The following is a 13,147-nucleotide window of genomic DNA, read 5'->3' as shown; positions in this document are numbered from 1 at the left end:
ATAAATATGACGATCCCTTCTCAAGGTTTCTTCATTTTCCTCATGTTGAGGTTTTTGAGTTTTTCCTTTGCCCTCATGTAGGTTTTAGACCAGGGGATGGTGTAATAGTACTCCGTGGTTTGCAATAATCTGTGGTCTGTGCAGCTCTTTCAGACTCTTTGCGATAAGAGGCTTTGAAAATAAATATGACGATCTCTTCTCGAGGTTTCTTCATTTTCTTCATGTTGAGGTTTTTGAGTTTTTCCTTGCCCTCATGTAGATTTTAGATCAGGGGATGGTGTAATGATAGTCTGTGGTTTGCAATAATCTGTGGTCTGTGCAGCTCTTTGAGACTCTTTGCGATAAAGGGGCTTTGAAAATAAATATGACGGTACCTTCTCAAGATTACTTCATTTTCCTCATGTTGAGGTTTTTGAGTTTTTCCTTGCCCTCCTGTAGGTTTTAGATCAGGGGATGGTGTCATAGTATTCTGTGGTTTGCAATCATCTGTGGGCTGTGCAGCCCTTTGAGACTCCTTGTGATTAACGGCTATACAAATAAACAGGACTGGTACCTCTCCTTACAAATGTCTTCACACAAAAGTTTCAGTTTACAAAGTACCTGAACAGGAAAATATTGCCTCTAGTTACAAAGGCGATTCAGGATACAAGGTCAAGAATACAGCTGCCATTCACTGCTCCCTGCTCTACCTGGCAACCCGTATGCGTGAATCCCGGCATGCCCTTCGTGTCCCCTTGCCGCTTTGTAAACAGTCTATGGTACCACCAAGTAGAGCTATCATTCACATTGGAATCAACTAAACGTGCAAAAAAGTAGATTAGGCGAAAAGAATAGGAAGAGACTTTTTCTGGCCATTAGAAAAAAGCAAGAGATAATAGAAAGGTATGAAAACACACACGGACAAGGAGAAAGATGGAGCCATCATTTCATCAGTCCAAATTAAAGACATTTGAGCAAAGTTCCATAAAGTTTCAAAATTTTGGGCAAGGAATCACCCAGAAAAAGTGTTTACAGGTCAGGCTAGCGCTCATTATGATGATGTCTGTCTCGTTCGTTTGTGACAGGTTGTCAAAAGTAGACGTCATTGGATCAGTTTTTCAAGAAACGCCAGGCAAAAAAAAATTGCGGAGGACCACTAAAAAAGTAAAGGATGTTTTTATTATCTCCTTTTATTCTTTGTTTACATTTTGTGCTTCTCGTTTAGTGTTTATCGTGCGATAATCTAATTTTAAATTATATTTGTTTCATGTTCTGATGCTCTTTTATGACAGAAAAATATTCTTCTGCAGGGTATAGAACAAATTAGGGCATTTACATTCAAAAGGTGTCTCTGTTTACAAATGTTCGGGGCTACTCCCAGAACGAGTTATATTCGTAAGTAGAGGTACCACTGTATTAAGATTAGAATGACAAACGTAAGAACTACCTATGTGTAATATATGTGTATGATTAATTTAAATTATAAATAAATAAACACGCAAAGAAAAAATGAATTTTATTAACCTTTGGTGTGATGTGATTAGAGCTGGTCTAGTGGTGTAGCGAGTGGATGCAGGAGTACCCAGGAACAGTGGATTCAAATTTAAACTAATTTTTAAAACTCCAGCAAGGATTGTTATGCTCTTAGAATATTTTTTTTCTTTGATTGCCTCTTTATTTGTATTAACAATCCCGATCGTCGATTTGTTACAGGCATGCAGATTAGCAATTGTAGCCATTCCTTTTTCTTCAAAATTGCACACCTTGTTTCCATGTTTATCATGTGTTTGCTTCTACTTTTAGCGTCATTGAAAGCCTTGGGACCCATAGTGATTAAATAAAATTAAAAAAATATATATTCTATTCGGTTAGTGTGATGTGACTTGAGCTGGTCGACTGGAGTAGCGGGTGGTTGCAGGAGGGAGAAGACAGTGACGGCAGATCAAAAAAATGAAACAAATTTTAAAACTTACACTTGCGAGATTAGCCATTCATGTGCCTTTTGTTGTATTTTTGATAATTGCAAGCTTCAATTCCATGGTCATTATATTTTATTTCTCCCTTTAGCTTCGCTGCAAACCTTTATTGGGAACAAATACAGTAGAAAACATGCAGCATTGTATCTCCAACTCGCAAACTCTACTCAAGTCAAGTCATGTTTATTTGCATAGCCTTTAATCACAAGGAGTCTCAAAGGGCTGCACAGACCACAGACTATTGCAAACTACAGACTGTTATTACAGCCCCTGATCTAAAACCTACATGAGGGCAAGGGAAAAACTCAAAAACCTCAACATGAGAAAAATAAACTTTGAGGTAATTCCCATGGATGACCAGCCTGCAATGGATGTTTCAAACAATCAAATTAAAAATAAAATCTGAAGTAATTAAAGCCCTTAAAGTAATTAATATAAATATAATGAATATTAATAAATGTAAACAATACAAAAATTAATATAAAATAAAAAGGAGGACCAGGTTGCAATGGATGTAGCATCAACAAACAATACACAGATATTGTCAACATGAAATATAGGTCATTCATAACCTTACGAAGCACACGAGATTCTGAACTAAATAAAGAGGCAGAAAGGCATTGTGGGCGGTAGTTCAGCCAGTAGCACATCGGCATGTTCCTGCGGCCGTGACGTAAAACAATAGAAGACAGTTATTTTAGAGATGTAACTACATAAGTACCAAAGATGCAAAGTTTGAATTTTATTTGTCTTTGGTCACGTGAAATAATTTGTTGTTGATGTCATATGGTGGGGGAAATAACCTAAGGCGGTTTTGGGTTAATCATGTGATTCAAGTAAAAGGCTAAAAAATAATTACATGCAATAGCAAATTGGAGAAGGAAACAGGAAAGGAAAGCCGGGTGGCTCGCTAATCACTACCCTCATTTTCAGGGTTGGGTAGGGTTACTTTAACTTGATTACTTTCAATTACTTTTGGATTACTCCAATACCAAATATGCTAATAAAAGACAAAAGAAACTAAATATGAATAAAATGACTAAATTTTGTGCAGGCTTGGGGAGTAACGGAATACATGGAACGGCAAAAATGATGTTGGCAAGCTGTTTGGATTTATTTTCATTTTGTTTCTGTCGCATTTTATGTTCGTTTTGCCGGAGATCAAAGAGATCAAAGCCAGGAGAGAAGGCTTACCACGTGTTGTGAGTCATCATTTTATTCATATTTGGTTTCTTTTGTCTTTTATTAGCATATTTGGTATTGGAGTAATCCAAAAGTCATTGAAAGTAATCAAGTTGAAGTAACCCTACCCAACCCTGTTCATAACCTTACGAAGCACACGAGATTCAGAACTAAATGAAGAGGCAGAAAAGCATTGTGGGAGGTAGTTCAGCCAGTAGCACATTGGCATGTTCCTGCGGCCTTGATATAAAGCAATGGAAAACAGTTATTTTAGAGATGTAACTACATAAGTACAAAAGATGCAAAGTATTCCCAGGGTCTACCGTCCTGGGTTCATGTGGCTCAAGTAAAAGGCTGAAAAAACAATTACATGCAATAGCAAATTGGAGACGGAAACAGGAAAGGAAAGCCGGGTGGCTCGCTAATCCACACCCTCATTTCCCCCCCAAAAACTTCACAACACCTCTGTGATTTTGACCATGAGCATGAAGGCCTCCTCAGGGTCCGGCCAGGACATCTGGTCCCACAGGTCGCACATGGGCTGGATGCAGGCCACCAAGTCCACAGCGGACGAGCTGTGTTTTACAGGAGCCGCCCCCGACTCCATGGGCTGAAGCTGAAAAAAACCATCACGATCGGAACAAAATAAAACTAGCGGCCGATCAGAAGGGTGAGACCCACCTTATCCACTTTCACGGCCCTCTCCACTCGGTCCATGGTGGTGTGGAACATCTGGTTGAGCCAGTAAGGCTGAGCTTCTCGGAAGTTCACGTGAAAGTTGCTCAGCTTCAGTAAACCCCTGAAATAAACAAATTGAATTGTACTGATTTGTATATTTCCTAGTAAGTTACCATTAAGGAGATTTAAATCAACTTAAAAGAAAGCTATGTATCTGACTAACTAGGTGTACTGCAAGCTAGCCAGTTAACCAGCTCTAGGTACCTAATGAGCTAGTTAGCTTCATAGCCAAACTAGCTACATAGTCACGTGAGCAAATATAGACAAATATTAATGGTTCGAAATGAGAAACGTTTACATACTGTAAGGTTTTAACATTTCTAAACTATAATCTGATTCCCAAGACACTTTACACCCTTACAGTTGGAGCATGTCCAGAAGCCGGAGAAGTTATTGAGCCGAGTATAGTCCACATATTAATTTATTTAGCCGAATCAAAGAGTTAAACACATCGGATATTTTTTCCTTGCAATCGTGTGTTGAATGATTGCCCACTTTTATGACACATGGAGATCAAATGCCCACGCCCCATGATCAAGCCTCTGGCTGATTGGTTCGCGCCATGTTGATGCAATTATCCCAATCGTCCTTTGAAGCATTGGGAGAAAGGTGATAGGTCATCGCCCTCCGAACAGAATGGGGCACGACACACACATTATAACCCCCCCAAGAAGTGACAAATCATTGTTATCTGCACAAACAGAAACCAAAGACACATTCCAAAGCACAGGCGTTTTACGACATTCTTCTCTCAGAGTTTGCCCTCAAACACTGAAGTCAGATTTTAGAACAAGTATTTTTGAGTATAAGTGGAGTAAATCAGCGTATAAAATAGTATATAACTTGAATACCTATTAAAATAACTGCTTAACACGTTTGACTACCATTTTTTTAAAACCAACCCTACTGCTTTTTCAACGCTTAACAACAACAAAAATCTTGACTCAAGAATAGTATTTTAGTCCATGGCTGCTTTATTTAGAAATGAGTCTTTGTGCCTAAAAAAACGCACCAACGGTCCCATTAGATTCCCATTATGGTAAAAGTTTTGCATGTATGCATCTATAGAACAGCCAACTAGCTGGTCTGACAGTTAGCCAGCTACTTAGCCATAAACAGGTAAGCATGTAGATAAATAATAAAAGTTTTTTTTGTGAATGAACAACTTTAATAAAACAAAAATCAATGTTTTAAGTTGAACAATTACTTGGCTAGCCACCTAAATAGTTAGCTAGCTTCCTAGGCTACCTTGTTAATTGGCTACTTAGCCTTGGCTTGGTCAACAGGTAGCTAAATGGTAAATAGACTGCATTTCTATAGCGCTTTTTAATTCACTGAAGACGTTACAATGTGCTTCATACTTACCCATTCACCCTCACACACCAATGGCAATGTCACTATTATTTCTGAACAGAAAGCCAAAATCTAGCAAACAAACATCTCTGTGTTTAGCTGGACGTCTAGCTAGCCAGGAAGCTTTCCTGATGCCTAGCTAGCTTGTTAGTGCGCTAGCTACTTTCCCAGGCTAATGTGGGAGGTCAGCAGGTAGATGAACAAATGATAAAACTCAAACCTCTTTAGCTGAACAGTTAGCCTAGGTAGCTGGCTAGCCAGCTGAACAGCTAGGCTAACTAGCTAGCCTGACTAGATAGATATTAAGCTAGCAACATTTTAAAATAGATGTTTTTAGAAGAAGCCTGAATAATTCGGGGAAAAAGAAAAGAAGAACACAAACACGAGCTACAATAGAAATGTTTTTTTAGAAAGCATTTTTGTTTTTTGGGAAAAAAATGGCTAAATCGAAGCTGAGACTGACCTCTTCTGTAAGAACGCCTTGTCCTTGTGGATGGCCTTTAGGTTGAGGTAAACGGGAAACAGGCTGTTGGCCAGGTTCTGATCCATGCCAGCCTCCATTTTGGATAACGTTTCCTTCACTTCTGTCGCAAGCTACGGAAACAAAAACCGTTCACTTCCAATAAACTCCAAAGGAATCCCTCAGTTCTGCTTACCAGAGAATCTAACTTCTCGTAGACCGCAGTAAACACGTCCACTTGCACCGCGCTGGAACGCCCCAAATAAAACTACATTAAAAATCAATTTTACCAAATAATCCAAATGTTTTTTACTCACCTGACAAATGTTCTATTCCAGACGTCCTTGTTGAGTTTTATATCCTCTTGCACTTCGTTGATCAACCTGGAAAAGGCGCTGACGATCTCCGGTAGCTCCTGAAGGATTTTATACGTTTGACTATAAAGGATTTTATACGATTGAATACTAGTTACATTTATTGAGTGCAATGAAGATTTTCACCGAGTAGGCTTAAGTTCAATGAGCAGTGAAAGTTCAGGGGACCCTGGTGTGGTAGGGGATATTGTTTACAGGAATGGCGGGAACTGACGTGAGGCTGATAAGATAATCAGCGCATCCAGACGCGGAGGGGCCCCGATGACGAAGGACGGCAGGCATTGTTTTGATAAACGCTCTGTTGTTTTGGTTAATTCAAGACATCGCGGCGCTCTTCTCCAAGATGGTGGAGCCCAGGGGGCTTAATTGGGACACCCATGGGAGGAGTCGGCACACCATCTTGCGGTGAGGCGTGGGCCGAGAGAGAAAGGCTGGAGGACTTCAAAAAAGGCTTCCCAGAGACTCCGACAACACTAACTCGACTAATTCGGCCATTTTTGATGGAGTTCACTTAGTTAAATTGTTAAAGAAATTAAGTCTGCCCCCGTGTGAAAATGTCGGCTTTTCTTGTTCATCTTTTCCATCAAGAAACAAGCGCGCATTGTTGGGTGAATGTAGGCTGTGTTTGGTTAACTAATTAATTACAGATAACTAATTAGAACAATTTGGTAATCGATACAGTTTAATATTTAATTCCCAACACTCCTCTTCGAGAATAGAAAGCTAAGATGGAACCCACCGAAACAATTTCATGAAAACTGTACAGTAAGTGAACCCCCGGGTATACGACATGAATCCACTTGAGGTGGGGATCGCAAGGTGAATTCTCCATGTGGTAATTAACCTTAAAATAACAAAATAGCATATAGTTATGATTATGTTTATATTTAATATACTTGCATATTATTAAATAACATTGTAGGTGAAAAGTGAGACAATATTTGTGTGACATGGCTTGAGCTGGTCAAGTGGAGTAGCGGGTGGATGCAAAGAGGGTGAAGGCGGCGACGGATCGAAAACAAAACCGATTTACAAAGTTCTATTTGCGATCACTAGGTTTTTGCTTCTCCCTTTAGTACCATTTAAAGATTTGAACCCTTAACAAATACAGTTTTGTATCCCCGGGTCACAACATCTTTACGAGATGAGAGAATTGAGAGAAAGGTATTGTGGGAGGGAGTTTAGCGTAAAGCACATCGACTATTTCATGATCCCGTGACGCAAACTGATAGTAGCCTAGCTTTATATATGACTCTGCACCCCGGGGTTTTACTATTTTCCAAAAACATGATCTTGGAGTGAGTCCTTACCTTAGTCATTGGCTGGTGCAAACCTTTTTTGTTGGTAAACCATTCTTGCGTACCTGTCTGGTACGGTGACAAAAATTCTCATAGATTATCACTCCCTCCACGTATATGACATCAAACTTATCGTTTCACACCTGCACGGCGTCCGCCACTTCATCGTGAAGTTCGAAATCCGCCGGGTTCATTTCTTGAAACGCTTTCGTCTTGCAGATCTGGACGAGGATCCTGCAAGGACGGACACTCTACTCTATTATCCTTTAAACTTTGTTAAGATCATAATTTGTACCGTAGCAATGTGTGTAGTTTGGAAGTGGCCGTGGTCGTCGGGGGGAAGATGTCTCTGTATTTTGACACCAGGTGGAGTCCGTAATGCAGGAAGCCGTGAAGAGAGTCGCCGAGTTCTTGTTTCTGTTGACGCCATAAACCATTCTCACTCGTTTGCCCCATAAGAATTGCTTTGACGTCTATACCAGTCACTGGCAGTGAATAATACACAGTGAAGAAAACAAGTGTTTGAACACCCTGCTATTTAGCTATTTCTCCCACTTAGAAAACATGGCAGGGTCTGAAATTTTCATCGTAGGTGTATGTCCACTGTGAGAGAGCTAAACTAAAAAGAAAAATCCAGAAATCACATTTTTTAACAATTATTTGTGTGATACAGCTGCAAATAAGTATTCGAACACCTGGGAATCATCTAGAATTCTGACCCTAAAAGATCTGTCAGACCGCCCATAAGAAGTCGACCTGCACTCCATGTATCATCCTGAATCAGATGCACCTGTTTGAGGTCATAAGCTGCATAAAGACACCTGTCCACCCCATACAATCAGTCAGACTTGAACTTGTAACATGGCGAAGACCAAAGAGCTGTCCAAAGACACCAGAGAAAAAAATGTACACCTCCACAAGGCTTGAAAGTACTACAAAACAATTGCCAAGAAGCTTGGTGACAAAGGGTCTACTGTTGGAGCAATCTTGAGAAAATGGAAGAAGCTAAACATGACGGTCAATCTCAATCGGAGTGGTGCCCCATGCAAAATATCACCTCTCGGGGTCTCAATAATTCTAAGAAAGGTGAGAAATCAGCCCGGAACTACATGACAGGAGTTGGTCAATGACCTGAAAAGAGCTGGGACCACCGTTTCCAAGGTTACTGTAAGTAATACACTAAGACGTCATAGTTTGAAATCATGCATAGCACGAAAGGTTCCCCTGCTTCAGATGAGACCAAAATAGGACTTTTTGGTCATAATTCCACTAAGCGTGTTTGGAGGAAGAAGAGTACAGTCCGAAGAACACCTTCCCTATAGTGAAGCATGGGGGTGGTAGCATCATGCTTTGGGGGTGTTTTTCTGCACACGGGACAAGAGTGCACTGCATTAAATAGATGACTGGGGCCTTGTAGTATCCCTCGTTGACTTTTGCTTTCGAGCAGGGGCCAGCAGAGCCCATTTTGTCGCGCCTATAAGAAACTGCACTGTTTTAGCCACAATCCATTATCGACAATCTCATATTGCTGCATGCAGGAACTGGCAGAAGGCACTTTTTGTAAGGCCCGCCTAAAACAAGTGCATGGTGTTAGCCGCAACCCATTATCTCCTATCTTATATTGCTGCAAGCGGGTACTGACAGGAGCCACTTTTTGAAGGGTCCACCTATAATGACATGCTCAATTGAGGCCGCAGGCCATTATCCCTGGTCCACTATTTCTTAGAGCAGGGGCGGGAAGAGCTTATTATGTCGTGCCTAAGATTAACTGCACAATTATCCATAGTTTATTATCCCCTATCTCATTGCTGCAAGCAAGAAAGCACTTTTGTAGGGCCTCCCTAAGTTGAAATGCAGTGTTGTGGCCGTGATCCATTATCCCTGGTCGACTATTGCTTCGAGCAGGGGCCGGAAGAGCTTATTATGTTGTGCCTAAAATGAACTGCACAGTTTTAGCCAAAGTCTATTTTCCCCTATCTCATATTGCTGCAAGCAAGAAAGCACTTTTGTAGGGCCTGCCTAAGTTGAAATGCACTGTTGTGGCCATGATCCATTATCCCTGGTCGACTATTGCTTAGACCAGGGGCCGGACGAGCTTATTATGTCGTGCCTAAAATGAACTGCTCAGTTTTAGCCACAGTCTATTATTCCCTATCTCATATTGATGCAAGCAAGAGCACTTTTGTAGGGCCTGACTAAAATGAAATGCACTGCTGTGGCCATGATCCATTATCCCTTGCCGACAATTGCTTAGAGCAGGGGACGGCAGAGCCCAATATAAACTGCCGAGGTAGCAAATGGGTTTCATGTGTGGTCGCCTTTTTTCTGTTCTTTCTCCCTATAATAAACAGCACTTATGCAGCTATAATCCATTATAGGCTGTTGACTATCGCTTAGAGCAGGGTCCGGAAGAGCTTATTATGTCGTGCCTAAAATAAACTGCACTGTTTTAGCCAAAGTCTATTTTCCCCTATCTCATATTGCTGCAAGCAAGAAAGCAATTTTGTAGGGCCTGCCTAAGTTGAAATGCACTGTTGTGGCCATAATCCATTATCCCTGGTCGACTGCTGCTTCGAGCAGGGGCCGGAAGAGCTTATTATGTCGTGCCTAAAAGGAACTGCACAGTTTTAGCCAAAGTCTATTTTCCCCTATCTCATATTGCTGCAAGCAAGAAAACACTGTTGTAGGGCCCGCCTAGGTTGAAATGCACTGTTTTGGCCATGATCCATTATCCCTGGTCAATTATTTCTTAGAGCAGGGGCCGGAAGAGCTTATTATGTCGTGCCTAAAATGAACTGCACAGTTTTAGCCACAGTCTATTATTCCCTATCTCATATTGCTTTAAGCAAGAAAGCACTTTTGTAGGGCCCGCCTAGGTTGAAATGCACTGTTGTGGCCATGATCCATTATCCCTTGTCGACAATTGCTTAGAGCAGGGCATGGCTGAGACCAAAATAAACTGCCAAGATGGGTTTCATTCATGGATGCCCTTCATTTCTGCCTATAATAAACAGCACTCATGCGGCTATAATCCATTATACCCTGTTGACTATTGCTGAGAGCAGGGACTGGCAGAACACATGTTAAAAATGGGGGGATGGGCTACTTCACGGATTTTTGCAGATCATGGAGGGTTCCAGTCTCCATTTTTCTCGATAAATGAAGGATTTCAGTCAATACTTTGACTTACATACTCGCTAATGGCAGTAAATCATAAAACAAGCTTGGCGTCTGTATTCGTCGATGGCAGCTATTTGCGAAATAGAAGTTCTGATTCTGCAGTTTTCCTACCTGTTGCTGTGGTAGCTTCTGCTGATGCCAGTGGTACTCGACACAAGTGAGTTGTTTCAAAAGCAAAGAGGAGTCCACCTCGATGCTTTGGTACAGTTTACTGTAGGCAACCCACTTCCTGTGGGGGGATTGGAAGGGGATTGGGTCAGAGGTTGCAATTTTTTGAACGAAAGGCCAGATTGCAACATTGTGGCAGTTAACCTTACGCTAAGTCTTGCAGGAAAGGTGAGAGGTCGTTCTGTGTGGCGTAATGCTCCAGGAGAATCTGAGCCTCGCCGCATAATTCCCCTTTCCACACAGTGGAACTCTTGAATAAATACATGTAGGTATAAAAAAAGGAAGGTTAGATCAACAGAATAGCAAAACAAAGCTAGCCAGTCCATAAGCTAGCTATCCAGCTCAACAGCTAGCTACCTAAGCCAGCTAAGGAGCTACCCAGTTTCTTCACCATAGCGACCTCTCCTAGTCAGTAAATAAATTGAAATCAAATTAAAACTCTTTGGGTTCATTTTATAGTATTAATTATGTTTTCTAGCCAGCTAGTTTTCCTGTGTTCCGCTAACTAGCTACTCAAACAAGCTAGCTACATAGCCAAATCAGGAAATAGTTGTATGAATATTGTAACTCCCTTTTTTTTTACAAAAACAGCATTTCTATACAACAAACTAACTAGCCAGCTCAACAGCTAGCTACATACCTGTTAACCTAAGTTTTTGCCGTACAAAGTACATTTATTATGCATTTTAAGACGTGTACGACGTACAAGAAAATCTGTACGGAAAAACGCAAATTTGTTAATTATGGGTACCATCCGGTATACACTGACTATGACGAAACAGCAAATCAATCAAGTCAAACGAGTTCGCCGCGGTAGCCTCTATCTCTGTATCCTTTTTTTCGTTGCATACGAAGTGAGCGGTTTGATGCTACGGTGCGCATGCGTCTGCCGCCTGGGGATTTCCCAACATGCATCATTCCAAAAAAAATAAAAATATGGTGTACGATTATTTTGTATTTTGTACGGAAAAATATGACAGTTTGAACAGGCATGGAGCCGTGGAGGTTGACAGGTATGTAGCTAGCTATCCAGCCCAGCTCAATGGCTATCTAGATAGCTGAAATGCTCCTTAGCTTGCTTACCTAGCTTCATAGCCACCTAGCCAGGTCAGCAAGAAGATAAAAAAAAATAAAACACTCAATCTTCTAACTAACAAGAGGGCGGCTAGATAGCTACTTTGCTGAGCTAGTTACACATACAGGTCAGCAAGGACGTATGAATATAAGAATTCCCTTTTTCAATAAAAAACTATCAATTCTATAAAACAAACAACCCTGATTTGTATCTGAACAGCTAAATAGTTAGCAATCTGGACAGCTATGTAGCTACTAGGCTAGCTAACTAGCTACCATGACAGCTAGGTAGCTATAGAAAGGCTAGCTACTTAGTCAGATCAGCACCTAGCTACCTAATTACCTTGACAGCTAGGTAGCTACTTAGAAAAGCTAGCTAACTAGTTTCCTTAGCCCAAGTCATTGGGTATATGTAGGAAGAGAAATAAGAGAGGCTTAGTTTACCTTTTGCTTCGAAATGTAGGACAAAACAAACTGTTGGAGAATCCCACAGTAGTTGGTGTAAGCGTTTCGACCTGGGCTCAGTGTGTCGTCTCTCTGCCGGACATATATATCGTCTAATTGATTGTTTTTTAGGGTGATTACCAATTATGTAAACGAACAGTTGTGTTACCGCTTTATGGATGAACTTAAGGTACAGGTGACAATGGCCTCTGTCAGGGTACGTCTCGGTTCTGGGCTCCAGGGCGTACCATTTGTCCTCGGTGCAGTTGATATCCTTAAATGAAATGACGGCGAGTGGAAAAAGGAGTCAACATGTGGGGGAGTGGCTGGACAGCGAACACCTGCATCTAATCTTCCACACCAGGTGGGAAAACTTTTACCAACCTGGAGTTTGATGACGATTTTCCCCAAAAAGTCATCGGTTCCTTTCTCCTTTTTGACCTCCTTGATAATTCTACGAAAAAAATTGAGGTGTGATTAGCAGTGTTCACATTCTCAGCGCACAAGAAAATCTAGCCAGCGCACAAAAATCAGGACTCAAAATTACTAATTAAGAAGCGACTTAAGTCAAAGTTACAGTGCATGAAGGTAAAAATACACGGGTTCCCCTGACGTTGTGTTCTAAATGCAGTATTTTGAAGTCGAGTCGAAGTAGAACGAAGTTGAGTAAAGTTAGTAGAGTTTGTCGAGAACCGGCTTCTTCGGCTCAGCTCACTAAACGGCTCTTCAGGTTGTTTCTTTAATCCCAACATGACCAAATATTATGTAAAATTATGCACAAAATGACTTAAAATAAGGGGGGAATAGAACAAAAAAAAAATGAAAAAGTCGTGAAAAGCTGAGAAAAAAAAGAAACAAAAGGAAGAGAAAAAAAGATGTAAAAATTTAGAAAAAAGCCAGAAAAAAAGACAAGAAAGAAAT

At 40.9% G+C, this 13,147-nt stretch overlaps 1 protein-coding gene across 1 annotated transcript in view; it reads right to left on the bottom strand.

Moving 5' to 3' along the window:
- Positions 1-13,147, bottom strand: part of unc13d (unc-13 homolog D (C. elegans)) — a 45,364-nt gene that overhangs the window by 21,883 nt on the left and 10,334 nt on the right. The window contains exons 11-23 of the mRNA XM_088323132.1: positions 12,611-12,680; positions 12,396-12,500; positions 12,227-12,319; positions 10,858-10,958; positions 10,652-10,769; positions 7,656-7,777; positions 7,504-7,594; positions 7,373-7,429; positions 6,006-6,103; positions 5,885-5,936; positions 5,692-5,822; positions 3,819-3,936; positions 3,601-3,753 (exon numbers count right to left, since the gene is read on the bottom strand). Coding sequence (XP_088179258.1) covers positions 3,601-3,753; positions 3,819-3,936; positions 5,692-5,822; positions 5,885-5,936; positions 6,006-6,103; positions 7,373-7,429; positions 7,504-7,594; positions 7,656-7,777; positions 10,652-10,769; positions 10,858-10,958; positions 12,227-12,319; positions 12,396-12,500; positions 12,611-12,680 — 1,309 coding nt within the window. The remainder of the gene's footprint in view (positions 1-3,600; positions 3,754-3,818; positions 3,937-5,691; positions 5,823-5,884; positions 5,937-6,005; positions 6,104-7,372; positions 7,430-7,503; positions 7,595-7,655; positions 7,778-10,651; positions 10,770-10,857; positions 10,959-12,226; positions 12,320-12,395; positions 12,501-12,610; positions 12,681-13,147) is intronic.

The sequence above is a fragment of the Urocampus carinirostris genome, chromosome 19 (genome assembly GCF_059441175.1).
Source record: "Urocampus carinirostris isolate Australia breed hairy pipefish chromosome 19, RoL_Ucar_1.0, whole genome shotgun sequence".
Classification (NCBI taxonomy): Eukaryota; Metazoa; Chordata; class Actinopteri; order Syngnathiformes; family Syngnathidae; genus Urocampus; species Urocampus carinirostris.
The sequence above is the reverse complement of the archived record's forward strand: the minus strand, read 5'-3'. Positions and strand labels throughout refer to the sequence as shown.